The sequence below is a fragment of the Mustela erminea genome, chromosome 8, assembly GCF_009829155.1.
Source record: "Mustela erminea isolate mMusErm1 chromosome 8, mMusErm1.Pri, whole genome shotgun sequence".
Classification (NCBI taxonomy): domain Eukaryota; kingdom Metazoa; phylum Chordata; class Mammalia; order Carnivora; family Mustelidae; genus Mustela; species Mustela erminea.
This window is the reverse complement of record NC_045621.1, coordinates 29154080-29181538: the sequence shown is the minus strand read 5'-3', so window position 1 is coordinate 29181538 and position 27459 is coordinate 29154080. Positions and strand designations below refer to the sequence as shown.

Sequence of the window (27459 nt, the reverse complement as noted above, 5' to 3'; positions counted from 1 at the left end):
AGGTGGGACAGGAGCCTCGGAGCTGGGGTCTGCCAGCTCCTAAGAGTGTTATTCGTCGCAAAGACAGAATGTGCCGGCCCCTCAGACCTTCTTGGGGCCCCTTTCAACCAAGCAGCTGCTAGGCCAGTCCTGGGGGGAAGGGCTGAGGCTGGGGCTAGAACTGGGGCTAGGGTGGGGGGCAGGTGGTCCCGCCTGCTCTAAACTTAGCCCGGAGGAGCCAGTCTGGGCTCTTGTCCCTCCAGCTGTGTCATCAGAGAATATTTTTGGGATTGGCAGCTGCAGGCGCCTCTGCCACTCAGGCCCCAGCCTGGCGGGCGGTTGGGGACCTGGCGGCTGGAGGTGGGAGGGAGGAGGGGAGAGAGGCCCGGGCTGTGGGAGGGGGCTGGGAAGAGAGGCTCTCCGGAGCAGGAAGCCGGGCCGCGGGCAGAAGAGGCTGCGGGGCCCCTCGCAGCAAAGGCAAACAGGAAGGACTGCCCCTGAGCGCTCGGCTCGGGGCCCGGGAATCGCCGCCGCCGCAGAGCCGCAGCTCCGGGCCGAGGGTAAGGAGACGAACCGGGAGCCGGCGGCCGGGGGAGAGCTCCGAGGCCGGGCCCCAGCAGCTCACCGCCTCGCAGGCCCCCGCCGCCGCCCCCGGCCTCCGCGCGCCAGCCGCCCGCCCTTCCCCCGCGCCGCTGCGGGCGGGCCGCGACCGCCGCCACGATGAAGGCGGGCTCCGGGGATCAGGGGAGCCCCCCGTGCTTCCTGCGCTTCCCGCGGCCCGTGCGGGTGGTAAGTGGCGCCGAGGCCGAGCTCAAGTGCGTCGTCCTGGGCGAGCCGCCGCCCATTGTCGTGTGGGAGAAGGGCGGCCAGCAGCTGGCGGCCTCGGAGCGCCTGAGCTTCCCGGCCGACGGCGCGGAGCACGGCCTGCTGCTGAGCTGCGCGCTGCCCACCGACGCGGGGGTCTACGTGTGCCGCGCCCGCAACGCGGCCGGGGAGGCCTACGCGGCGGCCGCCGTCACCGTGCTGGAGCCTCTGGCCCCCGAGTCCGAGCCCCAGCCCGCCGAGCGCCCGCTGCCGCCTCCCGGGGCCGGGGAGGGCGCCCCGGTGTTCCTGGCGGGGCCCCGGTCCCAGTGGGTGCTGCGGGGGGCGCAGGTGGTGCTGACGTGCCAGGTGGGGGGCCTCCCCGCGCCCGCGCTCTACTGGGAGAAGGACGGGATGGCCCTGGACGAAGTGTGGGACAGCGGCCACTTCACGCTCGAGCCTGGCCGCGCCGAAGGCGGCCAGGGCGTGAGCCTAGCGCTGCGCATCCTGGCGGCGCGGCTGCCCGACTCGGGCGTCTACGTGTGCCACGCCCGCAACGCGCACGGCCACGCGCAGGCCGGAGCGCTGCTGCAGGTGCACCAGCCCCCCGAGAACCCCCCCGAGGACCCCGATGAGGCCCCCAAGCCCGTGGTGGAGCCTCTCAAGTGCGCGCCCAAGACCTTCTGGGTGAACGAGGGCAAGCACGCCAAGTTCCGGTGCTACGTGATGGGCAAGCCGGAGCCCGAGATCGAATGGCACTGGGAGGGCCGCCCGCTGCTCTCCGACCGCCGCCGCCTCATGTACCGCGACCGCGACGGCGGCTTCGTGCTCAAGGTGCTCTACTGCCAGGCCAAGGACCGCGGGCTCTACGTGTGCGCAGCGCGCAACTCCGCGGGGCAGACGCTTAGTGCCGTGCAGCTGCACGTCAAAGGTACTGAGATGCGCCCCCCATCCCCGCCCGGGTTTCCCGGGCCCTGAGGAGGGGCCTCCAGCGCAGCCGCAGAAACGGTGGGGAGGAGAGAGGCGGAGTGGTCACCTACCTTTTCCTGTCCGCCTCCCACCCCCCAGAGATTCGGGTGTAGTAGGTCTCCAGGGTACCCAGGAACTACTTAGCAACCCCCCTAAGTGATTCTGAGGCTGAGAGTGGAAAATGACCCTTTGATAAAGGGCTTTAAGGAATGATTGATGGACCAGCCAAGAGGGAGCGCTTCTAGTCCAGTGGATTTCAGCCTTTTTGTTTTACTCCCCCTCCCTCAATTGAAATCCCATGTGGGGCCCCAACATAGGAGACTGATATAAGAAACATTTTAGTTCTAGGTCCAGATTTATACCATGTACTTATAAAGCCTATCAGTGAGGACAAGGGTGTTATTTTATTGAATGTACACTGAATTCCTAACTGGGTCTCCTCGGTGAGTCCTGTGGGAAAGTCTCGGGCTGCAGAGAACACACTGAGAAACTCCTGATTCACACCAAAGGGAAGCTTGAGGGAGGAAACATGCCCTTTCACGAAAATGCTCTCCATGTTCGAAAGAAGAAGGTGAAGGAGAGGAAATTTCTATTTCACAGTTGAATCATCAACAATATTTCACAAATGCTTACAGTGCTCATAAACAGAAAACCCGAAGGGGGGGGACGCAGCCCCCCACTGGAAAGTAAACTCCATAATTGGAGCTCATCACAGCTGGAGGGATTATACCGTCACTCGTTATTACCCACCTTGTTCCCTCGGAAGAAGAAGAGTTGGCAAATCCCACGAGCCCTGCCTGGTGCTCACTCAGGCGTATGGTCCCTGTGTTGTCCTGCTAAGGTCTGATACACCCCAAACCCGAGGGGCCACACTAACTAACACCACTAGGAAAGAGAAGCCCAGTGGGAAGGCAGAGCTTGCCTACACCTTCGGGACAAAGTTGATGCCCCAATGGCCTCCTAACCCACCGGTCATTTCTATCATCATTTCTTTTGGTAAAGTGCCATTTTGAAAATGACGAAAGGACTTTTTATATATATTTTTCACCACACTTTTAAAAAATCATCTTGTGTATTTATTTATTTATGTTCACCAGGGTAATTGTACCCCTTGACCATCATCCTCTATCCCCCCTCCCGCCCTCCCCTCTGGTACCCAGCAGTTTGTTCTCTATACTTAAGAGTCTATTTCTTGGTGTGCCCCCCCACTTTTTGCCCTGTTGGCTCGTTTGTTTTGATTCTTAAATTCTACATACGAGTGAGATCATATGGTATTTGTCTTTCTCTGAGTGACTTATCTCACTCAGCATTCCATTCTCTAGCTCCATCCAGGCGAAAGCAACTAAAGTACTTTATTTTTGTAAATGTATTTTTTAAGATTTTATTTATTTGACAGAGAGAGACACAACAAGAGAGGGAACACAGCAGAGGAGTGGGAGAGGGAGAAGCAGGCTTCCCTCTGAGCAGGGAGCCCGATGTGGGGCTCGATCCCAGGACCCTGGGATCATGACCTGAGCTGAAGACAGACACTTAACGACTGAGCCACCCAGGCGCCCCGATTAAAGTACTTTAAAAGAGAAATTCCTGGGACGCAGGTGGCTCATTGGGTTAAGCCGATGCCTTCGGCTCAGGTCATGATCCCAGGGTCCTGGAATCGAGTCCCGCATCGGGCTCCTTGCTCAGCAGGGAGCCTGCCTCTCTCTCCGCCTCTGCCTGCCTCTCTGCCTGCTTGTGTGCTTTCTGTCTCTGTCTGACAAATAAATAAATAAAATCTTTAAAAAAAAAAAAAAGAGAGAGAGAGAGAGAAATTCGACTCAGACCCTTGCAGAATTTGTGTAGGGCCCCGAGAGACCCCAGGGAACAGCTTGAAACTCACTGATGTGATCCAAGCCCTTCCATCCCTTTCCCAACTTTAAAGTCAGGAAACTTGAGTGGCTGACTCTAGATTTTGGCTTCGGTCATAACCCTGGGGTCCTGAGATCAAGCCCCACATCCCGCATCAGCTCTGCGCTCAGTGGGGAGTCTGCTTCAGGATTCTCTCTCTAAAATAAATATGTAATTTTTTTATGAATATGTATTTTTTTAAAAAAATAATAAAGTCAGGAAACCGAGGCCCAGGATCACCAGAATGGCCTTGCTCAAGGTGATGTGGCTGACGAGTGTCAGGGTCAGATGAGAATTTAGGCCATCTCACTTCCCTTCTGGTGGTTTTCCTGTGATTCCAGAACCCCTGCAAGCCCTGGGAGAAAAAAATGGCAGGAGCTCCTTTGGGTTTAGGCAGTTGATGATGCAAGAAGTCCTTCCCCTGACTGGGCCCCCTTCAGAGCCTTTTCCTGCCTCTCCCCTCCACACAGAGCCCCGCCTCCGCTTCACCAGGCCCCTGCAGGACGTGGAAGGCCGGGAGCATGGGATCGCCGTGCTGGAGTGTAAAGTGCCCAACTCTCGCATTCCCACGGCCTGGTTCCGCGAGGACCAGAGGCTGCTGCCGTGTCGCAAGTACGAGCAGATCGAGGAGGGTACCGTCCGGCGCCTCATCATCCACAGGCTGAAGGCAGACGACGACGGTGTCTACCTGTGCGAGATGCGGGGCCGGGTGCGCACCGTGGCCAACGTGACCGTCAAAGGTGGGCTAGCCAGCGGGAGGATGCCGGGGCGGAGGCCGGCCCAGACCCCAGGCTGAGGGATTCGCATGCCTATCTCAGGGCCCATCCTGAAGCGGCTGCCCCGGAAGCTGGACGTCCTTGAGGGAGAGAATGCGGTGCTGCTGGTGGAGACACAAGAAGCTGGGGTCGAGGGGCGCTGGAGCCGCGATGGGGAGGACCTGCCGGCTACCTGCCAGAGCAGCTCTGGCCACATGCACGCCCTGGTCCTTCCAGGGGTCACCCGAGAAGATGCTGGCGAGGTCACCTTTAGCCTGGGCAACTCCCGGACCACCACTCTGCTCAGAGTCAAATGTGAGGGCATGAGCGCCTGTGGGCAGGAGGGCCACCAGATGCCTGAGCCTGGGCTGGCGAGACGGACTTACGGTGGGAGGGCTGCGGGAGGCTGGAGCAGGGCCAGAATGCACACCCTGCCCTTATCCTAGGTGTCAAGCACAGCCCGCCGGGACCCCCCGTGTTGGCAGAGATGTTCAAGGGCCATAAGAACACGGTCCTGCTGACCTGGAAGCCCCCCGAGCCAGCCCCTGAGACCCCCTTCATCTATCGGCTGGAGCGGCAGGAGGTAGGCTCCGAAGACTGGATTCAGTGCTTCAGCATCGAGAAGGCCGGAGCTGTGGAGGTCCCCGGAGACTGTGTGCCCTCCGAGGGCGACTACCGCTTCCGCGTCTGCACGGTCAGCGAACACGGCCGCAGCCCGCATGTCGTGTTCCACGGGTCCGCTCACCTTGGTGAGTCAGTCCCGTTGGCCCCCACCTGATGGTAGCCGTGCCCCAGTCAGGCCCTCTCCATCTTCTTTCCTCCCTTCCCCAGCCTTTGGTCCCCAGCCTGTTCTCGGCCTTCCCCTGTGCTGCACACCATTGCCCTCTGCCGCCCCTCTGATTCTGATGGCCGCGCTCTGTCCCCACCGCAGTGCCCACGGCTCGCCTGGTGGCCGGGCTGGAAGATGTCCAGGTGTACGACGGGGAAGATGCTGTCTTCTCCCTGGATCTCTCCACCATCATCCAGGGCACTTGGTTCCTTAATGGGGAAGAACTCAAGAGTCACGAGCCGGAGGGCCAGGTGGAGCCCGGGGCCCTGCGCTACCGCATCGAGCAGAAAGGCCTACAGCACAGGCTCCTCCTGCGAGCCGTCCAGCACCAGCACAGCGGGGCCCTGGTGGGCTTCAGCTGCCCGGGCGTTCAGGACTCAGCCGCCCTCACCATCCAAGGTTGGTGCGGGTGGAGACCAGGGCAGACAGATAGGGTCAAGACACAGAAGTCCTGAATGGGCCCAAACAGAGGGCTCTGGGGTCCACAAGGCCCATGTCAACCTACATGTAATGTAGGGAACACTCCTTAGTATCTTCACCTCATAGCCACCTTCTCTGGCGTGCTTTGTGGTTGAGGGGATTGGGTCACCTTTTTATCTCCAAGACGTGGACCCTGGTCCCTAGTCCCTGACTGCTTCCTGTAACCTGTAACGTTATCAAAGCAACCTCCTATGTGCCAGGCACAACCCTAATCATCTCACATACATTGTGTTCATTAACACAGTTCTCTCAACAGCCCTATAAGGTAGAGCTCTTTTGTTATCCTGTTTTACAGATAGAGCAACTGAGTCACCGAGAGGTTAAGTGACTTGGCCAGAATCACCAAGCTATGAGTGTTAGTGCTGGGTGATGAGGCCAGGCAGTCTGGCTCCAGAAGCATCCTGTGCCACCTGGGAACACAGGGAAGGAAGGAAATGAGGCCCCCCTGAGCAAGACAGCTCTCGGTGGGCATCTGAAAGTGCAGGGACATGTGGCACTTGCCATCTCACCATTGCTGGCATGTATAAGGCCAATTGAGGAATTCCTGGGTGCCCAAGCACAGGGCCCAGAGGGGGTCAGCTGCCGGTACCCTGGGGGGAGGGCAGAGTAAGAACCAGCAACCAGAGTAGCATTTCCAGAATGCAAACTGGGATGTTGCCTGGAGGGCTGGTTGATAAGGCAGATTCTTCGGCCCTTAGACATGTGGGGGGGTGCCTAAGAATCTGCATTTCAGCAGACTTCCTAGGAATTCTGTGCACTGCACTTGAGAGTTGGTGTGTAAGCCCCAGATGATTTTTTTTTTCAATTCCAACAAATGCACTGACAGTGACTGCATTGTGTGGCCTGACGCAGAAATACCCCCCCCCACAGCAGAGAGGGGTGCTGATCCCAGGCAGAGGGTGACGAGGGTGCTGCCTGTGCCCACGCCTCTCCCCACACAGAGAGCCCCGTGCACATCCTGAGCCCCGAGGACAAGGTGTCGTTGACCTTCACGACCTCAGAGCGGGTGGTGCTGACCTGTGAGCTCTCCCGGGTGGACTTCCCAGCGTGCTGGTACAAAGATGGGCAGGAGGTGGAGGAGAGTGAGTCGCTGGTGGTGAAGATGGATGGGCGCAAACACCGTCTGATCCTGCCGGCCGCGGAGGTTCGGGACAGCGGCGAGTTCGAGTGCAGGACGGAGGGGGTCTCTGCCTTCTTCAGTGTCACCGTCCGAGGTCAGCAACTGTGGCGGTCCGGGCTCCTGCCCCTGAGGCTGACTTGAGTGGGCCATGTAAGCCCCACCCCTCGGTCTGCCTGCTTGGGGGGTCCCTTCCAGGGATAGCCTTACGGGTCAGGAGACATGTTTTCAAATTATGTCAGGAGACATGTTTTCAAATTATTCTGTACTGGCGTCTAAGTCTGCCTTTCACCAGCACCCTCCAGTGTTCTTGCCCTCCACCTACCCTGCTCTGAGTAGGGGGTGGGGAAACAAAATTCAAGGGAAGGGGAGACAGGGGGGCCTACCAGGAGGTGGACATTGTACTAAATACTTCATATATACGCCATTTCGTGTAATCTTCATAATTGGATGAGAAGGAAGAGCTCTCCAGTTCACAGAAAGAAACTGAGGCTCAGAGAGGTTGTGCAACTTACCCATTATCACACAGCCAGCAAACACCATAGCTGGGTTCACACCCAGGTCTGTGCTTACCCAACTGCCTCCGGCGCCCCAGGTCAAAGGGGAGCTTTAAGTGTAGTGGTCCAGTGGTTCTCAAGCCAGTTCATGTTCTGGGAGCTTCAGAACCACCCTGGAAGCTTATTAAAAATGCATATGCCCAGGACCCCCCAGACACCAGACTGTCCAGGGCAGAGCCCAGGGATCCGCTCTGGGAGGGCAGCTTAGGAACCCCCGATTCAGTTCATCATCTCCCTTTGAGTGGAAATCTATTTCAGCCCCATTGCCAGGAGGTCATCCAGCTGCTGCCTGCATGTCCCCAATGATGGGGAACTTACTACCTGTAGAGAGCAGCTGTATTACTTAGCGGCACTGCTAAGTTGTTCCCACCTCCGACCCGTCCTGGGGCCAGCGCTCCAGGGGCTCTCTTGAAAGCAGCAGCAAGCGTGGCACTCATGGGGCCCATGATAGTGACCTCTTCTCAATTGAAACAAAGGCTGGCTATGCCTTCCCCTGGCCCATGTCCCCGCGGAGCCACTTCTGACCCTCTTGGGACTCAGGGAGCTACCTCTGACCCTCAGGTGCCATGCAATCTCATTGCCTTACCGGCCACACACTCAGGACCCCACGTCCTTGCCCAGACCCCTGCACAGCATGGCCTCCACCCTCCAGCATCTCCCCAGGATGAAGTGGTCTCCTGTGGGGGGGGGGGTATCTGTGTGACCCCGTCTCTGCTCCCCACCAGACCCCCCGGTGCATATCCTGGACCCCCAGGAGCATGTGTTCGTGCACGCCATCACCTCAGAGTGTGTCATGCTGACCTGCGAGGTGGACCGGGAGGACGCACCCGTGCGCTGGTACAAGGATGGGCAGGAGGTGGAAGAAAGTGACCTCGTGGTCCTGGAGAAGGAAGGAACCCACCATCGCCTGGTGCTGCCTGCTGCCCAGCCTCCGGATGGGGGCGAATTTCAGTGTGTCGCTGGAGACGAGCGTGCCTACTTCACGGTCACCATCACAGGTGGGGGGCCAGGGCAGGCCCGTGGGACACCGCCCGCCCGGGCAGCCACTGTCCCCAGGCCATGCTTCTCTCTCCCCTTGGCTGATCCCATGCCCCTCCTTGGCCTGCACCCTGAGGGTCAGTCACCCACCGGAAACGTGTTGTCATTAACACTGGCCAGGGCTGCACGATCCACAGGGAACCTCTGCCCTCTCTGTTCCCCTGCGGAGGGGACCTTTAGGAATGGCAGCTGTACGGCGAGGCAGGGTCTGGGGCAGGTGGGCCCCTGCGCTAGGGGGCTTAGAAGATCTGAGGAGCCTATGGGAGACACTGGCTTCATCTGGGCACCCAACCCACCTCTCCGTGGTTCCACCTTTCATACGGTCCCTGTCCCAACCCTGAGAATGTAGCACGTTTCTTTAGCAGAGGGTGCCTCCTTGCCTGTGATGTGCTTTGGTGACTGTGGTGGGGTCTCCCACCGGGCGTGGCTAGTCTGAGCAGCCATGAGACCTAATCTCTCCTCCGACAAACGGCCCACTTGCTAGGAGGAGGGAACGGCACAGATCAGGCAGGGCAGCAGGGCCCCTGGGTCCCAGCCATCACTGTCCCTGTCCTCCAGACGTCTCCTCGTGGATCGTGTACCCCAGTGGGAAGGTGTATGTGGCAGCCGTGCGCCTGGAGCGCGTGGTGCTGACCTGTGAGCTGTGCCGGCCTTGGGCCGAGGTGCGCTGGACCAAGGACGGCGAGGAGGTGGTGGAGAGTCCCGCACTGCTCCTGCAGAAGGAGGACACTGTCCGCCGCCTGGTGTTGCCCGCTGTCCAGCTTGAGGACTCCGGCGAGTACTTGTGTGAAATCGATGACGAGTCGGCTTCCTTCACCGTCACTGTCACAGGTGTGGGTTCCCCCCAGCTGCCCGGAGCACAGTCCTGAGCCCTTGGGGGAGCTGGCCCGGACCCCCTAGTTAGCTCGCTGGGGAGGAGGGAGGCAGGGCTGCGGGGCATGGACCAAGGATCCCTGCCCCGAAGACCCTGGAGCCCCTGTTCCAGAGGGAGCAGTCTCCTCCTTGGCCCAGGGCCACCGCAGGAAGAGCTGCTTTCCAACGGCTCGTTTGCTGAGCACTTCCTGTGTGCCGACCACTGGGCCAGGGGCTGTGGACGCACGTGGGCTCCATGCCCTGAGAGCTGCCAGATTAGCTGGCACCTGTTAACCAGGGGTCGCAAACGGGCAGTCCTAGGGCCCCATGCAGCCCACAGATGTGTTTTGTTTGGCCTGCAGAGTCTTACCAAAGTCAGGACAGTTCAAATAACAATCCGGAGTTATGCGTCCTCTTGAAAAAGCCGAAGACCCGGCGGCTCTGGTCCCGTTTCCCCCCGTGGCGACGAACAGCTGGCGCTGAGTAGCAGCTGCCCCCATAACACGGGGCCCACGGTCCTCGGTCCTTGCCTCCTCGCCATGCCTCTCTGCCCCTCCCCAGACTGCTTCAGCCTCTGACCTTCCCACCTGGCCCCTGTGGGCGTTTGAGTTTGCGACCCCTGTGTTAAACCAATAAACGCGCAAATAAATGTACAGTGGACACCTCGTGACAAGTGCTGCGAAGGATGAGAGCCAAGGGCTCGAGAGAGGAGAACAGGAGAGTCAGGGCGGGCATCGGAGAGAGGTCCCGTGCCACCCGTAGGATCCAGCCCTGGGCTGGGTCTGGACACCTGGCGGCAAGCAGACAGACATACTCACTTCTCCCTGGGAGCGCACAGCCCGGCAGGAAAGCCAGACACGCGAGACGGTCTTAGATGTGCATTGTCCAGTGTTGTGATAGGGTGCGGCGGGAGCTCGAGGCTGGGGGCTGCTGGCCCTGTGCGCGGGCAGGAAGTGCCTTCAAACTGGATACTTGCTGCAGGAGCTGAGTTAGCTAAGCTAACTCAGTGGGGTCAGGCGTGGACTGAAGTTTGTGGGGAGAATGTTTAAAGCTGGAAAAGCACAGGACGACTATGGAAGTGATGGTGGTTCATTCGGTGCTGGAAACTTGAGGGCTGCAGCCCACGGTGCCATTCCCAGTGTGTCGGGAGGAGGGGGAGCATGATAGGGGAGGGTTGTTGCAGGGCCTAGGCAGCTCTGGGGGGCACAGAAGAACCCCGCTGGCTTCACTGGAGTGCCCACCCCGTACCTGGCACCGTCTCGTTGCCCTGGCCCCTGCCCGAGCCCAGGAGTGATGACGCTTCAGTCCAGGCTGAGCAATTTAGCACCCCCCACCCACGAACACACACTCTCTCTGCATTCCAGTTGCAGCCTGGCACACACAAGCCACAAAGCCAGAGAGGCCTTCCTGCACATGTTCTGTCCTATAGTGAGGCCCTTCAGGCTCTGGCCAGACATAATGGCAGCCACACACATTTCCGCCCACACTTGGCCTCCCCACAAAACACCAGATTCTTCACGGGGAAGTTGAGACAAGCACCACCTTGGCTTTGGGCCAGGGAGAACCAAGTCTGATGCCAAGCTGAGGTCCCACAGCTGTGCCCACACCCCAGCCCCATCACCGTACCCCATCTTCACCCGAGTGCTTTTTACCTCCCCCTCCACCACAGGCAGCCACTCCTCTGCAACTTGCCAGCCTTGCTGGTCCCCAGAGAACCAGCCGGCATCCTCTAGAGTCCAAGAAACAACCGTCAGGGAGGTGGGTGGTGGAGGCAGAGGACTTGAGTGTGTGCTGGTAAGCTCATCTGCCCATGCGCACCTCTGCAAACAGTGGGACCGGGAAGCTAGCAGTTCCCGAGACTCACCACCAGGGGGCTGAAGGTTAGAGGCGCTCTGAAAGTGTCCTGGAAGCTAGAAGATTCTGAGACAGACATCCAGGGAGCTTGGGAGCAAGGGCAGGCTCGGGCTCAGGGCAGGGCACCAGTCACTTCTTGTGTTGACACAGCTCCTTTTCTGTGGAAGAGCGACCGGTTTGGAGCAATTGGAAATGAACTCCCAGAATCAGTGTTTAGAGTCCCTGGGGAACCTTACGACAGGTGTTGGCAACTCATGCACAGATGCAAAAATCATTACTGAGTTCTGCCAACCTTGGCTTGCAATCCCTACCACTGCTCACAGAGTCTGAGCCTCGCTTTCCCAGATGCCGGTTTTTCCTCTCCCCACCCCCCCCCCAACCCCCTGTCACAGAGCAGGTGTAGCCAGGTGTTACTTCTTTAGAGGTTGGGTAATCACTCTGTGCCTCAGTTTCTTTGTCTGGAAAACAGGGATAAGACAATACTTACCTCTTCGGATTGCTGTGAGGGTTCAATGTGTAAGGTGCTTAGGGCTGTTCTGGAATGTTAGGAAATAATACTTGTTATTAGAATCCCGGATCTCTCTCTCTCTCTCTCTCTTTTTTTTTTTTTTTTTTAAGATTTTATTTATTTACTTGACAGATAGCACAAGTAGGCAGAGAGGCCGGCAGAGAGGAGGGAGCAGGCTCCCTTCTGAGCAGAGAGCCTGATGCAGGGCTCGATCCCAGGACCGTGGGATCATGGCCTAAGCCGAAGGCAGAGGTTTTAACCCACTGAGCCACCCAGGCACCCCAGAAATCCCGGATCTCTTATTCACAATTCTGCTCTAAAAGAACCTCTTAAGATCAGAAGTCTTTTTGTTAATTTGGTTATGTAAAGTCATTTCAGTAAAACCTGACATTAACTTCTGTGAAACGATTTCTACTCTTTAATTATCCTGCCTAGAGTGAGTGTACCTATAGGCTACCCGGGAGAAATGTTAGTATGGTTGATGGGGGGCGGGGTGCCTCAGAGTGGGCAAGGAGAAGCAGGTGTGTGATCTATGATAAATGCACCATTTCCGGGATCTGACGCTTTCTGGATTTCCAGCCCCGTGGATTTCAGAGAGCAGGTCCTAGACCTCTTACCCTTGTTATGAGTATCCTTATCACATTATTGTGAGTGACAGGGACTTCTTGTTGCCTGGGAGGCTGACAGCGAGTGTGTGACAGCCTGTGATCGCCCCCCTCTGCAGAGCCCCCAGTGCGCATCATATATCCCCGGGATGAGATGACCTTGATCGCCGTGAGCTTGGAATGTGTGGTGCTGAGGTGTGAGCTGTCCCGGCAGGACGCCCCCGTGCGCTGGTACAAGGATGGGCTGGAGGTCGAGGAGAGCGAGGCCCTGGTGCTGGAGAGCGACGGGCCGCACCGCCGCCTGGTGCTGCCTGCCGCCCAGCCCGAGCAGGGGGGCGAGTTCGTATGTGATGCCGGAGATGACTCGGCCTTCTTCACTGTCACCGTCACAGGTGGGCAGTGTCTGTGCATCCTGGGGAGCTAGAGAGGCAGGAGGCTAAGGGACAGACACCCTACCTTCTCACTTCCTGCATCTTAGGGCCCCCTCCACACACCTGCCCCCAGGAAGCCTACCCCTCCCCCAGCTTCCTCATTCTCAGCCAGCAAAGAGCTCTGACTTGCCCAGATCAGGCCATGACAGTGACTGGAGGCCTGGTGGAGGGAGCCCAGCAGTTAGGAGCCTTCGTTCATCAAATATTTATTGAGCAACTCCAGTGTGCTCAGCACCATTCTGAATGAGGATAGAGAAGCAAGCCAGTAAGAGCAGCCCTCCAGTTCTCCACTCGAATTCCAGTTTGTGGAACTCGAATTCTAGTGAGGATGGACAGACAACCAGTAGGTGATAAGTACATCAAAGGAAAGAGGGGTACGGAGTCGGGGCCACATGGTGGGGAGTGTGCACTGGGGCCAGCTAGGTCGGGGACTACCTCTCCCTGTCGGTGGGACTGTGGAAAGATTCTTTGCCTCTAAAGAGTCCTCAAGTCCTCATCCACAAAGCGAAGCTGACATTGGTGCGGTAGTGTCAGGAGTACCTGTGCCAAGAGCCACAGTGCGCTTAGCGTGGCTCCTGGGACACAGCAGGTGCCTGTGGAGGTCGCCACCCGAGGTCCAAGAGCTGCTCTGGGAAGAGAGAGGGCTGAGAAGCCAGCGGTGGGGAGTGGGGGAGGACTCAGGTAGAGGCCTGTGGCCGAGCCTGAGCCCCACTTCCTCCGTCTGTCCGTCCGCCAGCCCCTCCAGAGAAGATTGTGCACCCGGCAGCCCGCTCACTGGACCTGCAGTTCGGGGCCCCAGGGCGCGTGGAGCTGCGCTGCGAGGTGGCCCCTGCCGGGTCCCAGGTGCGCTGGTACAAAGATGGGCTGGAGGTGGAGGCATCAGACACGTTGCTGCTGGGAGCAGAGGGGCCTGTGCGCACCCTGACGCTGCCCCATGCCCAGCCTGAGGACGCCGGGGAGTATGTGTGCGAGACTCGTGACGAAGCTGTCACCTTCAATGTCAGCGTGGCTGGTGGGTGCCTCCTGCCGGCCTGGGTGCGGGAGGGGGGAGTAAGGCCAAGCCGACATGCTCCTCTCTCTGTCCAGAGCCCCCAGTCCAGTTCCTCGCCCCAGAGGCATCCCCTGCTCCACTCTGTGTGGCCCCCGGCGAGCCGGTAGTACTGAGCTGTGAAGTGTCCCGGGCTGGCGCCCTGGTCTTCTGGAGTCACAACGGGAGCCCCGTGCAGGAGGGCGAGGGCCTGGAGTTCCAGGCCGAGGGCCCCCGCCGCATCCTCCGCATCCGGGCTGCAGAGCTGACCCACGCAGGCCTCTACACCTGCCAATCGGGGACAGCCCCGGGGGCCCCCAGCCTCAGCTTCACAGTGCAAGTGGCTGGTAAGTATGGCCTGGACTGAAGGCCTGAGAGAGCCATCCCCCCAAACCCGTATGAATCTCCCCCCAACTTCTCTAGCGTGCCTTGTCCATCCCTCACCCGCCTCTCTCGGCATCTTGCTTCTCACTGCCCCCCTCTTAGCCCTCAGGCCTCTCCCTCCCAGTGACCTTCCCCTGCTCTGACCCACAGAGCCCCCCGTGCGGGTGGTGGCCCCCGAGGCAGCCCAGACGAGGGTTCGCAGCACCCCAGGTGGGGACCTAGAGCTGGTGGTGCACCTCTCCGGGCCAGGGGGCCCTGTGCGCTGGTACAAGGACGGGGAGCGACTGGCAAGCCAGGGGCGGGTGCGGTTGGAGCAGGCCGGGGCAAGGCAGGTGCTGCGGGTGCAGGGGGCACGGAGCGGGGACGCTGGGGAGTACCTGTGCGACACGCCCCAGGACAGCCGCATCTTCCTCGTCAGCGTGGAAGGTAACAATGCACCCCTCACACCCTGTGGACCCTGGCACCCCAAATTCCACACCTTTGCCCCATCCTGGGACCCCCTCCGCCCCTGACCCCCTCCTTGCTACCTCTGCCTCTAACCGATGCATGCACGACTGGGATGAGGGTTCGGGCCTCCTTTTCTCAGGAACCCTCTCTATAAGAGAAGACATAGCACAGTGGTTAAAAGCAGGGGCTCTGAGGTCAACTCACCCTGGTTCCGACCTGGGTTCCGACCTGGGTTCTGCTTGCCAGTAGTGTATGACTCTGGCAAGTTGCTTCACCTCCCTGAGCCCTGGCTCTGAAGTAGAGGGATGATGCTTGTCTTCTAAGGCTGTGGTGACAGTTAAGAGAAATGGGGTCCATGGTAAATGATCTGTTATGGAGTCAGAAGCAGGCCAGGATTGAGAGAAGGTGGCTAGGAGGGGCAGGGAGCTGGCATCTTGTCCTTCAGGACACCCTCATGGTCCTCAGGAAAGATGTTTCCAATAACTGGGAGATGCACCCCCCGGAGAGGAGGAGAAGGAGGGAGAGGGAAAGACACAGCCCACCTCACTGCCTGACCCCATCCCCCAGAACCACCACAGGCAAAGCTGGTCTCAGAGCTGACACCTCTCACTGTCCACGAGGGAGATGATGCCACCTTCCGGTGTGAAGTCTCCCCACCGGACGCCGAGGTCACCTGGCTACGCAATGGGGCCGTTGTTACTCCAGGGCCCCAGCTAGAGATAGGCGAACACGGTTTGAGCCGCACGCTGACGGTGCGAGGCTGCCAGCTCAACGACGCGGGAACGGTGACCGCCCGAGCAGGGGGCACAGCCACGAGTGCCCGGCTCCACGTTCGAGGTCTGGTCCTGATGGGGAGGGAGTGGTCTTGGCTTCTGTCCCTGTTTGCCCAACCCTGGCCCTAGCAGATATGTCCACGCGCCCCGGGATCATGGGCCAGGGAGCAGGGTGTCAGGCTCTGTGCCCCCTCCCCCTTCCGTCTCAAGAAACAGAGCTACTGTTCCTGCGGCGCCTGCAGGACGTGCGGGCTGAGGAAGGCCAGGATGTGTGCCTTGAAGTGGAGACGGGTCGAGTGGGTGCAGCGGGGGCCGTGCGCTGGCTGCGAGCTGGGGAGCCCTTACCCCATGACTCTCGCATGTCCATGGCCCAGGATGGCCATGTCTACCGCCTCTTCATCCACGGTGTCGTGCTGGCTGACCAGGGCACGTACGGCTGTGAGAGCCACCACGATCGCACCCTGGCCAGACTCAGCGTGAGGCGTGAGTGTCTTGTCCTCTCCTAATGCACCGCCTACCCCCTGACACAGCCTTTCCTGGCTGGCCCAGGGCCCCTCACACCCCCACCAAAGTGCCCCTCACCACTGAGGCAAGTTAGCCCTGCCTGGCCTCTAGAAGTGTGACCTGAAGCAGCCTGCCCAAAGCAAAACTTTCCTTTTTTAGTGTTTTCTATGTACCTTAGAAGTCCATGTGGATTTTGCATTCCATTTCACATGTCCAAGTTGGCTTTGCTGTAAACATAAATATTATACTCCAGAAAGACCTGCGATGTTATCCCTCGGTCACATGCCCCAGGATACATGGGCCCATTTGGCAAAGAGCAATCCCACCCCACAAGCCGGAGCTTTCCATTAACTGTGAGACCTCATGCAAATGAGTTAACCTTTCTGAGCCAAGTCTTCTTAAGAATGGGGGTGATCCCAACTTCGGGGATCTTTGGGAACATTCATGAAGATAACATAAAAGATGCCCACACAGAGCTTGGTAAATTATTGCTGTTGCTGATATGGATTCTCTTCTAATTTATTTCATTCATTTAATCACAATAAACCCATGTCTCAATGCTATTCACCTTGTACAATTGGGAAAACTAAGGCCCAGAGAGGTCAAGCAGTTTGCAAAAGGTCACACAGCACCCAACCTACGTGGCAGAGTTGGGGTCGAATCCCAGCATGTCTGATTTCAATTTCTGTGCTCCTTCCGGTGTCAGAGCACCCCTCACCCAGATCTCTCAACCCTCCAACCGCAGCTCACCCCCTTCATGTGTGCCCTCCCCTAACAGCAACAAGCCCCTCTCCCCAAGTTGGCCTGCTGGGCTCCTTTCTCCCTGTACCCTGGTTCTGAGCTTCCTTCCACACGGGCTCAGATTGGGTGGTAGAGGTGGTACAGGCAGGGCCAAGGGGGTGCGTGAGCCCTCAAAACCCCTGCCCAGAGCTGGAGCCCTCATTCTCCCTCTCTCTCCATCTCCCCCAATCAGCGAAGCAGCTGAGGGTGCTGCGGCCTCTGGAGGATATGACCATCATTGAGGGGGGCAGTGCCACCTTCCAGCTGGAGCTGTCCCAGGAGGGTGTGGCTGGGGAGTGGGCCCGGGGTGGAGTGCGGCTGCAGCCTGGGCCCAAGTGCCACGTGCATGCCGAAGGCCGCACTCACCGCCTGGTGCTCAGCAGCCTGGGCCCGGCAGACTCGGGCTGCGTCTCCTTCACCGTGGATTCCCTGCGCTGTGCAGCCAGACTCACTGTGAGAGGTGCGGATGCTGTGCCCACTGCCTGCCTACTGACTGCCCCAAGTGTGACTCTACTGATCCCCCTACCTGTGTGGCCCTCACTGACCAAGCCTGTCAGAGTGTGATACCCCTGATACGTTGGCCCCGTGTGGCCCTAGAGACTGCCCTGTTTGAGTGTGACTCCTTTGACCCATCCGATCATCCAGCATGACTCCACTGACTTTCTGGTCCCTGCAAACCACTGACCATGCCACTGTGAGCCAGCCTGTGCTGGTGTGGTCCCTATAGTCTGCCTGCCTGACCATGGCCCCACTGACCACTCTGAGTGTGACCCCACTGACCACACCTGCCTGCTGTGACCCCCCCCCCACTGTTTGCCTCATTGGGCCTCTCTAGCCATTCCAGTCCTAGTGATCCACTAACTGCCTGAGGATGACCCCTCTAGCAACTCTGCTTGAGTGTCCCCCATTTGTCCAGCCCACCATGTTCCCTTCTAACTGCACCTGTTCTAGAGTTACCCCCACTGCCCTTCTGAACCCATCATGTTCCCCACTGGCCAGTGTCACCTGTCCATTCCAGCCAAGTGTGGTCCTCACCGACCATGCTTGCCTATGAGTGACTCCACTAGCATTTCTGCTTTGGTCACCACCCCATGCCCCTCTAGCCCCAGCATGTCCCCCACTGGCCACCTTAAAGTATGACACCCCCTGCTGGTCACTCCTGTCCCATTGACCCCCATGGCCCTGTCCTATCCTCCACTGACCAGCATCCCACTTGGATCCCCAGCACATTCTCTGCCTCACTAGTGGCCTCAACTGATCACCTTTCCTAAATGTGTCCACCACTGACCCCTGCGCCCAAGTATGTCTTCCATCTCCCACTCCCAGAGGCCCCAGTGACCATTGTGCGGGGGCTACAGGACCTAGAGGTGACGGAGGGAGACACAGCTACATTGGAGTGCGAGCTTTCTCAGGCCTTGGCTGATGTCACCTGGGAGAAGGTCAGAGCCCAGCCCACCTTGGCATCATAAGGACGGAAACAACTAATATTCACTGTAGGGGTGTGCCTGGCACTGTGCTCAGATTTACATTTACTTTACACTTAAACCTCTAATCCTAACAACAGCCCTATGAGGAAGGTCTTGCGATCTCAGTGTTACCTGGAAGGAGCCTGAGGCTCAGTGGGGTTAAGTATTGCCCAGGGACAAGACAAAAGGGGTAGAGCCCTAACGTCCCCAAAGGGGACACCTTCCCAACAAGGCTCCTCGCTCTCAGCGAGGCCCTGAAGGCTTGGGACTGCCAGATCCCAGCTTGAGAGCCAGAAAGGCAAAAACGCGCCTGGAAACCGCCTGACAACAGAGGGCGCCGCCGCCGCCTCCCAGGACAGTGTCCAGCGGAGTTCACTCTGACCCTCTGCAACTCTCGCCCCTAGGACGGGTGCCCCCTCACCCCCAGCCCTCGGCTCAGGCTCCAGGCTCTCGGCACGCGTCGCCTTCTCCAGCTGCGGCGATGCAGCCCCTTGGACGCCGGGACCTACAGCTGTGCAGTGGGGGCGGCTCGTACCGGGCCCGTCCGCCTGGTTGTGTGCGGTGGGTTCCGGGTGCTGCCGGGGCTGGGCAATGCTGTGAGCGCGGGGGCTGCGGACCCAAACAGCCCGGGACTGACTGCTGTGCTTCCAGAGAGAAGGGCGGAGCGTGGGCGTGGTCGGGTTCCGCCCCGCCCCGCCTCACGCCTCCCGCTCCGCCCCAGAGCGCAACGTGTCTGTGCTCTCCGAGCTCCGGTCTGTTCGCGTCCGCGAAGGTGACGGCGCCACGTTCGAGTGCACCGTGTCGGAGGTCGAGACCACGGGGAGCTGGGAACTCGGAGGCCGTCAGTTGAGACCCGGAGGCCACGTCCGCATCCGACAGGAAGGTCTGGAAGACTTTCTTCCCACTCCCACCCCTTGCTGCCCCGCCCCTGACTCAGATAGGCCCCGCCCCACTAGGATAAGCCCCGCCCGAGCTCGAGTGGGCACCGCCCCATAGCCCAAAGAGCAGTCTCCCGGTCTTTCCCGGGTTTCCAGCTCTGAGCCCTCCTTCCTGGACCGCTCCTCTTTCCCTTCGGTGACCCAATTCTGCCCAGCCCGGCACACACTTGCCGCGTCCAAACCGACCCGGGGACCTACACCGGCCCACCCTCACCCCCGAACCTTCCCCAGTGGCGGCTTCTGCCTCGCTTAGCGCCTCCCTCACGTACGCAGGAAAGAAACATATTCTGGTGCTGAGCGAGCTGCGCCCGGAGGACGCCGGTGAGGTCCGCTTCCAGGCGGGTCCCGCCCAGTCCGTAGCTCAGCTGGAGGTAGAGGGTAAGCTACTGGGGAGGAACGGGAGGGAGTGGGCATCATCTTCCCTCCCCCTCGGGAGTCTCAGGCTGGCGGCTGGTCCTGGGAATGCTGCCTCCCTGCCTCCCTGCCTCCCCGCCTCCCTTCCTCGAGGGACTCTTCTTCTGGGGAGGGTCCCCTTCTTGGGGAGGAGGAGACTTTGGGGTACGGAGGAACGGGCTAGTGCCATGGAGATCTGAGACCAGGAGTGAGGCTGCAGAGGGAGGGAAGATGCGTCTCTCCTCCTGGGGCCCCTGGGTGTTCCTATTAACTTAAGCTCTCCTCCTCACCCCCAGCACTGCCTCTCCAGATGTGCCGCCGCCCCCCTAGAGAGAAGACGGTTCTGGTCGGCCGCAGGGCCATACTGGAGGTGACTGTGTCCCGCTCGGGGGGCCACGTGTGCTGGTTGCGGGAGGGGGTCGAGCTGTGCCCCGGAGACAAGTATGAGCTGCGCAGCCACGGCCCCACCCACAGCCTGGTCATCCATGACGTGCGACCTGAGGACCAGGGCACCTACAGCTGCCAGGCCGGTCAGGACAGCGCCCACACACGGTTGCTGGTAGAGGGTGAGTGAAGCTGACTGGGCAGAGGTCAGAGGGGCAGGCTGGCTGGCTAGGAAGGAGGGGTGGCCTGGCAGCTGGTGGGCTGAGACACACCTACCAGAGATTTTCCAGTTGGGATGACCAGTTGGTTCTGGGGTATACTGGAGGTCTGGAGTGGGGGAAGGGCTGAGGAGAGGAGGGAGACCTGTGTTCTCCACAAGAACCATTTGCTTCAGGTCAGCTGTTCCCGTCTTTCAGTGCCCGTTCCCGTTCAGGCTTCTCACTCCCTCCTGACTCTGGACCACATCTGTCTCTCTTGAATGCCCCATTGGTACCCTAGTTCCTCTCCTTCCCACCTACTGGCCCCTTGGTCTGCGCCCCCACCTTCTTCTCACCCCCCTCCTGCTCTCTGCCGTCCTGGCTTCTGCCCTTCCGGGCGAGCTCCGTATCAGTCTGAGCAGAGGGCTCCTGAGCTAGTCCGATTTCCCTCCTCTTCCACGTGGAATGCCCCACCCTCCTGCATCTCCTCCAGACTCGTGTCTTGTGCACTCCTAACCAGGGGCCGACCCCTGTTTTCCTCCCCCCACTGCCCACCGCACCCCACAGACATCCCTGACAGAGGCCCAGGAAGGGTGGGGCAGGGGGTGAGGACCCAACTCTTCCTATGTGGGTTCCTGGGCTCTGCCAGGGGAGAGGACGGTGGTGCCCACTCTCTCCCCAGCCCCACGCCGAGTCATTCCTCTGCAGGTAGCTAGGAGGACCGAACCAGGCCAGGCAGGTGCCCTCGGACAGCTTGGAAGGCGTGTGCCCATACCCTGGGCAGGGGTTGGTGGGGCAGGGGAACCAGAAGTGTTGAGAGACAATAAAATGGTATAGTCCTTTTCCCTGGCTCTCTGTGTGATGTAGGAGGGCAGAAGTTGCCCGGGGGCCCTGTGTTGTAAGTGACACAGGACACCCAAGGCTGCAGCCCCTCCAGTTTGGCCCCTGAAAGTGCCAGCCACTGAAGACCACCACCACTCTTGGCAGAAGCCACACAGTTTGGCACATTTATAAAATATGTAAAACAGGGTGGGGTGAGGGGAGACAGAAGCATGAGGTGTCCAGGGTGGTGTGACAGACACCAGACATGCACCGTGCATTGAAGCCCCCTGCCCCAGCCCCTCTCCCTAACCCAGCCCAGAGCAGCACCCCCCGCCCCCCTCCCCTGCCCCTGCCCTCAGGCTGGTGGCTTTGCAGAGGACAGGGGACCAGGGTGAGGGGTGCTGCCGTTTGCCCCATGGACAAGGACAAGAAGCCTTAGTTGAGTCTGGTTGAGAGGTGGAGCAATGGGGGAGGAAGGCAGACCTCCTCCACGTTGACATGCAGGAGAGTGGCCTGTGGGACCCCAGCGGTGGGAGAGGAGGCAGGGCCAACCTTAGACAAGCCCTATCAATCAGAAATCTAAGGCAAGGGTCCCACTGTCCCCTCCAAGCCCACCCCTCCATACACATACACACACACACACAGGCGACACACTCACAACCCTGAGCACACCCCAATGGGGCTCACACCCCGCATCCCTCAGGAGCCCCTCTGGAGCTAGGGAGGAGGCTTGCCCCTTAGACCAGGGCTAGCCTGAGACAGGTCCTCCCTTCTGGTAGCCAGGCCAGCCCTCTTCAGGGTGGGGAGAGGGACAGCCAAGGCCACAAGGCCAGGCGGGCTGGGTGGTGGTCCAGCAGGCCTCCCCAAGCCGGCAGAGCTGGTGACCATAGAGTCTAGGTGGGCGGGTGTGCAGGACCACTATACCCGCACAGGGGGCCCTGAACAGGCCGTCAGCGGCCCCCGAGACCCATACTCATAGTCCGCATCTGTGGGCGAGGCCATGAAGGAGCTCAGTGAGCTCCCAGTCTGCCGGTCCCGGAAGCTCTGGATGTAGCTCTGTGGGAGAGTGAAGACAGGAGTGAGAGAGGCACTGCAGACCCTGCCCAGAAGGCCACCTTGGGCAGAGAGCCTGTCCCTGCACGCCATGACCTGAGACTCAGCCCACACTGCCTTAGGCCCAGGACCTCACCACACTGGGAGTCCACAGCCCTGAGACCCTCATTAATATTCATACCTCATACCTCATTAATATTCATACTCAGAACACCTTTCCCCCAATCCTAGAGCTGGACCCCTCTGGCCCATTGGGCAGGGGTTACAATAGGTAGACAAATGCTAGGCCTGCTAGATAGTGATTAGCCCCGGAGGAGGCCTAGCCCTGCTGGGGCAGAGTCTGCCGCATTCCCTTCTTCCCCTTTGGGGCTGGAGAGGCTCGGGGTGCTCACCGGGGAGAGGACATCTCCGTTGAAGCGTTTGATGGGCACCGGCCTGCGCCGATAAGCCGGGTCAGGGGGCCCGGGCCTTGGAGGAGCCCGGGGGCCTCTGGACGGTGCCCGAGGGGGTCTCTTCTTCCTCCGCTTCTCTTTGCGCTCCTCCTGCTGGCGAATCCGCATCAGCTGCACGCGTCGCCGCTGCCGGCTGATGACCACTGTGAGGGGTGGGGCAGAGAAGGGTCTCACAGGCCACCTGCCTTGTCTTCCCCAGGCCTCCCCGATCCACCCTGTCCGAGGGCTCCAGGCTTCCAGAATCCCCTTGTCTGCGACCCCCCATTTCCCCTTCCTTTCCTGGTCTCCCACCTCCCAAAAGGGACTTCTTGCAGTTGTTTTTGTCTTCCAAGAGTCATATGGAAGATTCCTAGACTTCTAAGTACTCCTTCTCCAGCTGTTACCCCTTTTCCCAGCCTGAGCCCCAGGTGACTCACCTAAACCAGCCCTCATTCTCCATCAATGGGGCAACTGCTGTCTCCTTCTCACTGATCTGCCTTTCTACACTTGCCCTCCCCGATGTTTTCTACACTTAGCAGCCAGAGTGACCACCCCAAATCCTAGATGAGATTATAGCCCCCCTATTTAAATCTACAATAGCATCCCATTGCCTTCCTGGTAAAATCTAGAGTCCCCGTCATTGCCCAAAGGGCCCACACTAACGGCATGCCTCCACCCACCACACTCCCGCCCACGTCCTCAGCAAGCCAATCTCTTGCTTCTGTGGACCTGCTCCTGCTGTTCCCTCTTCTCTAGCTCTTTGCATGTGGCCTCTTATCCTTCAGCACTCTACTTAAATGTCACCTCTCCCAAGTGGCCTTCCCTGCCTACCCTATCTATAATAGCCTCTGTAAGTCACTTGTTCATGTTGCCCTACATTTCTCTTTCATATAACTCCAGACCTGGAATTACCTAGTGCTTGCATTCTGCTGTCTGTCTCCCTCCACTTGAATGTAATCCCATGAGGGCAGGGACCTTTTCTTTTGGATCCCCTGTGCCTGAAATGGGCTTGCCACAGACCCCACACAAGCCTATACCTTGTGGCAGAACGAAGGTTGGACTAAGGTCCTGCCTTCCCAGACCCTGAGCGGGTCAGCTCTCCAACTCTTCTGAGGTGTGCACAGCTCACCTGGCCACTGGTGTACACAGCCCTATTCCCCCACACTCCATTCCCTCCGTCCCCCACCCCCAGCCATCCCTGACCACTCATTTCTCTCTCATCCACCCTGGCTTGTACCCTCTCACCTTCCGTGTGGGAGTCCCCCTCGGCCGTCACCCGCCACTGCACCAGAACGCCCATCAGGCTGAGCAGGGGCCAAAGTGCCAGCAGGGCCCAGCTCCGCCAACAGAGTGGGGGTACCGGGGCGGCACGCAGGCGCTCCACCGCATAGCGCCCCAGCAGCAGCAGCTCGGCAAAGTAGTCGGCGGCAGTGGCAATGAGCGCAGCACCAGTCACGGCGGTGGCCAGGGTGGTGAGTGGTCGGGGCCAGCGCAGTGTGAGCAGGGCACAGAGTAGGCCGCCCCCCAGCAGCAGCCCCAGTGGGCCCCACACAGAGCCCGGCTGGTAGTAGGGTGCGGAGCCCAGCAGGGCGGCAGCAGCGAGCAGCAGACCGAGCAGCAGCCCAACCAGGAAGAGACCCACGCTGCGCACCAGCATGGCCACCAGCCCGCAGAGCAGCCCAATGCCCAGTGCAATGCCTGCACTTGCCCCGGCACTCAGCTGCGTCTCCAGCACCCGCTCTCGGTAGCACAGCAGGAAGATGACCACCGAGCCAAACAGCAACCCAGTGAGGAAGAGCACTGCCTTGAAGCAGCGGTAACCTGGAGGGGAACAAGGGCTAGTAAGGGGCCAAAATGAAGTCACCGGACTCCAGGCAGGAGATTGGAGGGTTCATGGACATGGAATCACAGGGGAAGCAGTAGCAGGACACTAAGATCAGAGACCACCCCCCCGGGTCACTGGTGTCCTGAAGGCATCAGTGATGGGATCACCGAGGTCGAGGCAGATCAGAGAGCTAGGTCACTGGGAGTCACTGGGAAAATAGACAGAGTTACTGAGATGAGCGTTGGGTCTTTGAGGGTCATAGGAGTCAGATAAAGCATTGGAGTCAAGAGTGAATCAGTGATAGGGACATTAGGATCTTTGGAATCATAGGGCTCAGAGAGATAGGTCATTGGAGTCACAAGGGGATCAGCAATCAGAATCATCATGGCCTTGGGAGGGACTGTTCAAAGAGACGAAGGATTCAGAAGTCAGAACTTGAGAGATGAGGGTAACACAGGTTCAGAAAGATGAGGTCTTTGAGGGGTCATAGGGCTTCAGAGATATGACATTATTAGAAAATGACAAAAAGAATGGAGAAGCATGGTTATTGGGGAGGGGTTCCAGAAGATGAGGTCATTGCAAGTAGGGAAATCAACAGACATGGAAATGTTGAGAGTATTAAAGGGTTTCTGAGAGAGGCTAATATTGAGGCCAAAGAAATAGGAGATCATGGTGGGGGAAGTGTAGACAATGGCATCACAGGGGTCAAAGTGGTAGGAGTAATAGAGGGAGACGGATGGGAGGTAATGAGATAACGAGGTGGTTGGGGATCACTAGGGTCATAGGGTGTCAAAGAGGATTATAAGGGGAAACAGTGGTCATGGAGTTTCATCAAAATGGAAGATACACCCATTAAAAGTACCTGAAAGGGTGAGGGATTTGTAAATACTGAGCAGTTGGGAAGAGGGAAGTCAGAGATGGAGATTAATGGGTCATGGAGCACTAAAGAGAATGTTCATAAAGAGGAGATTGAGTTTCAGGAATGAGGGGAGGCATCAAAGTCCAGGAGGTTCTGCGATTAGAAAGAGAAATAGGGCATACATCAGGGCTCAGGGTTCAAGAGCCTGGGAGTAAGAGCATCTAAGGAGGGTAGGGTGGAGGAAAGCCCAGGAGAGGGCATGTCAGGGTGCACTGAGCAACTGCAGAGGGAGTAGATATGGGCAGTGGAGGGCATGGGATAACAGACGCCTTGGAGATTTAGAATGTGTCCTGAACCCTTAGAAGGGCATTTCCTCTTGCTCATTCTGCAGTTGTTCAGGCTAGAGTTTGGGGGTGGAAGGGGAGGAACCATCTGGCTCCCATACATGCCTACTACACAGCCATTCTAGGGAGAGGTATAAAGGCTACAGAGCACTAATCTCAAGGCACCTCTGCCCAGCCTGGAATCCAGACCTCTCTGCCTCCTTTGTACTTCTTCCAGTTGCCTATAATGCTCCCCTGGAGGCCCCCAGCCCATGGAGCTTGTTCCCCATTCTGAAATCCTGTAACTCCTGCTGTAGTCATCGGGCACTTACTTCACTAGCCCATCTTACACCTTTATGCGAATTAGAAAAAGTCATGTCTTCCCCTAGGCAAAGCAGCCTGTGCCAAGACCTAGAGTTTGGCAAGTGGAGCAAGGGCTAGATTTCAGCCCCCAGTTACCTATTCAGCCTAACTCCCTTGTGCAGTGCCCCATCCTCTACAACTCTTCACAGCAGCCCTGATTACTAGAGCCTGCCTTGTAGGCTATCTCCATGTATGTGACTACTATTTAGCCTACCCTAACATGTATTACAGGGATGAATGTCCTAGAAGTCTCTCCCCTATTGGACAATAAGTCCTGTGGTAAAGGACTATGTTCAATCACCGTACTAAATATTTTTAGTACCTACCTAGCAAACACATCTTTACCACAATAACTATTATTTATTGAGTGCCTACTATGTTCACAACAACGCAATGTGAGACAAATATCATTGTCCCCACTGTTCAGATGAGAAAACTGAGGCTCAGACAGTCATGGGCTAAAGTATCACAATTAGTAAGGTGCAAAGCCAGTTTCAAATTCAAGCATGCCTAATTCAAAAACCTGTGTTTTCTAGGATCTAGAGTCTAGATGATCCATGAACATGTGTGGGATGAAAGAAAGAGAAAAGAAAGATAGCCCAGTGTTCCAGAGAAGATTTGGTGGGGTGAGGGGGCCTAGAGAAGTAATTGGGGAAACAGTGGGGAGCCCAGATAAGGGATGAGGTAGGGGTCTCACCGAAGAAGCAGTAGACGACTCCGAACAAACAGCACATGATGCAGACGAGGGCCGGCAGTGCCTGGTATCTGCGCTCCAGGGGCTGCTCACAGGGTGCACCCCAGAAGGCATCATCTGGCTCGGGGGGCAGCAGCTGGAACCGCAGTGTCGCCACAGTGCCTGGCATAGTGCTGGGAATGGAAGGGAGTCACCCTCCCAGGTCAGCCTGACAGAGAGGAAGTTGGGGTCAAGGAGGAGTCCTGGGTCTCCACCAGGATGGGGGCAAGAATGGGAGTGGGAGTACCAGGCAAGGACACCAGTAGACAAGGGAGTGGTGCCCAGATCATGCAGCTCTGCAAGCATTTCTGAAGTGGACAAAAGACAAAGGGAAACAAAGTGCCCGGCTAAAGGAGGCTAGGATGAAGAAGTTAAAAGGGGCAGTGGGTTCAGGAAAGAGGAGGGCAATGTGCTGCCGGTAAGAAGGAGGCAGCCAGGAGACTCCTCTGTGGGCGGCTAAATCTGGGTTTGTCCAAGATCTACCTGGGCTGGAGGCGACCTGAGCTTCTGAGCGAAAGAGGATGTACAGGGGTCGGAGGGTCCGGGGGTGCGGAGCGCCAGAGGCCCCAGCTGATTGGGGTCCGGGAAAAGTCCGCCGTGCGGGGAGGGGGGCTGCTGGGCCGGAGGGACTGGTCTCTGTGCGGCGGCGTCGCTGCTCCGCCTCCAACACCGGCTGGCACTCCAGTCCCGCGAAGTCTCCGGACCCAGGCTGGGCCTGGGGAAGGGAAAGGAGCAGGAGCAGGGGCTTGGGCTGCCCCAGAGCCGCGGCCCCATGCCCTGAGCCCGCCCGCGGCCTTTGGTGCTGATGGACAGCTCCGGCCTCTGCTCCTGACGTCACTCAGGGCGCACCATCCAGGCAGGGGCGGGCTGCTTCTGACGTCACCCGGGACGCACCAACCACGCCGGGGAGGCAGAGGACTCCGCCCCCGGCGTCTCCCTCACCCGCACTGAGGAGGGGGCACTTCCGGGGGTCCTTCCCCTTTAACCTCCCCCTTCTGCTCCGTCTCCGGTAGCTGGAGCCCGAGACCCCACCCCGGGGGCGGGGATCTCGCAGTGACACGTCGGACAGCGGCGGCGGTGGCCGAGGCTCCCGCGCTG

The 27459-nt window shown here is 58.8% G+C and overlaps 2 protein-coding genes across 6 annotated transcripts; one reads left to right on the top strand and one right to left on the bottom strand.

The window, feature by feature from the left end:
• The first annotated feature begins 360 nt into the window (after nucleotides 1-360).
• On the top strand, nucleotides 361-27459 carry OBSL1 (obscurin like cytoskeletal adaptor 1). Of its 5 annotated transcripts, none has more exons than XM_032354918.1 (21): nucleotides 361-1711; nucleotides 4104-4373; nucleotides 4452-4703; nucleotides 4835-5137; nucleotides 5320-5616; nucleotides 6639-6911; nucleotides 8097-8369; nucleotides 8968-9240; nucleotides 12348-12620; nucleotides 13396-13671; nucleotides 13746-14033; nucleotides 14221-14496; nucleotides 15085-15354; nucleotides 15501-15773; nucleotides 16768-17034; nucleotides 17901-18013; nucleotides 18445-18601; nucleotides 18762-18923; nucleotides 19252-19356; nucleotides 19668-19937; nucleotides 27375-27459. In XM_032354918.1, exons 1-21 carry the CDS (start codon nucleotides 700-702, stop codon nucleotides 27416-27418), a joined length of 5727 nt encoding a protein of 1908 aa, XP_032210809.1. In that variant the 5' UTR covers nucleotides 361-699; the 3' UTR covers nucleotides 27419-27459. The 5 variants fall into 5 exon arrangements, with proteins under 5 accessions (XP_032210809.1, XP_032210810.1, XP_032210811.1 ...); XM_032354919.1 differs by lacking the exon at nucleotides 27375-27459 and adding an exon at nucleotides 20661-20795; XM_032354920.1 differs by lacking the exon at nucleotides 14221-14496 and having other exon boundaries at nucleotides 362-1711.
• On the bottom strand, nucleotides 20933-27203 carry TMEM198 (transmembrane protein 198). Its single transcript, XM_032354927.1, has 5 exons — nucleotides 26845-27203; nucleotides 26326-26530; nucleotides 23504-24079; nucleotides 22220-22422; nucleotides 20933-21830 (listed from the first exon to the last, which is right to left on the bottom strand). The coding sequence occupies exons 2-5, from the start codon at nucleotides 26489-26491 to the stop codon at nucleotides 21693-21695; spliced, it is 1083 nt and encodes a 360-aa protein (XP_032210818.1). The 5' UTR covers nucleotides 26492-26530; nucleotides 26845-27203; the 3' UTR covers nucleotides 20933-21692.

Excerpts from the sequence above, each read along its gene's own strand:
- TMEM198 (XM_032354927.1), bottom strand. The coding sequence starts at position 26,491 with ATGCCAGGCACTGTGGCGACACTGCGGTTCCAGCTGCTGCCCCCCGAG. Across the intron at positions 22,423-23,503 it reads GGGGGACTCCCACACGGAAG|TGGTCATCAGCCGGCAGCGG; the intron begins GTGAGAGGGTAC and ends CACCCCTCACAG. Across the intron at positions 21,831-22,219 it reads ACGGAGATGTCCTCTCCCCG|AGCTACATCCAGAGCTTCCG; the intron begins GTGAGCACCCCG and ends ACTCTCCCACAG.
- OBSL1 (XM_032354918.1), top strand. The coding sequence starts at position 700 with ATGAAGGCGGGCTCCGGGGATCAGGGGAGCCCCCCGTGCTTCCTGCGC. Across the intron at positions 4,374-4,451 it reads GGCCAACGTGACCGTCAAAG|GGCCCATCCTGAAGCGGCTG; the intron begins GTGGGCTAGCCA and ends TGCCTATCTCAG. Across the intron at positions 4,704-4,834 it reads CACTCTGCTCAGAGTCAAAT|GTGTCAAGCACAGCCCGCCG; the intron begins GTGAGGGCATGA and ends CCCTTATCCTAG.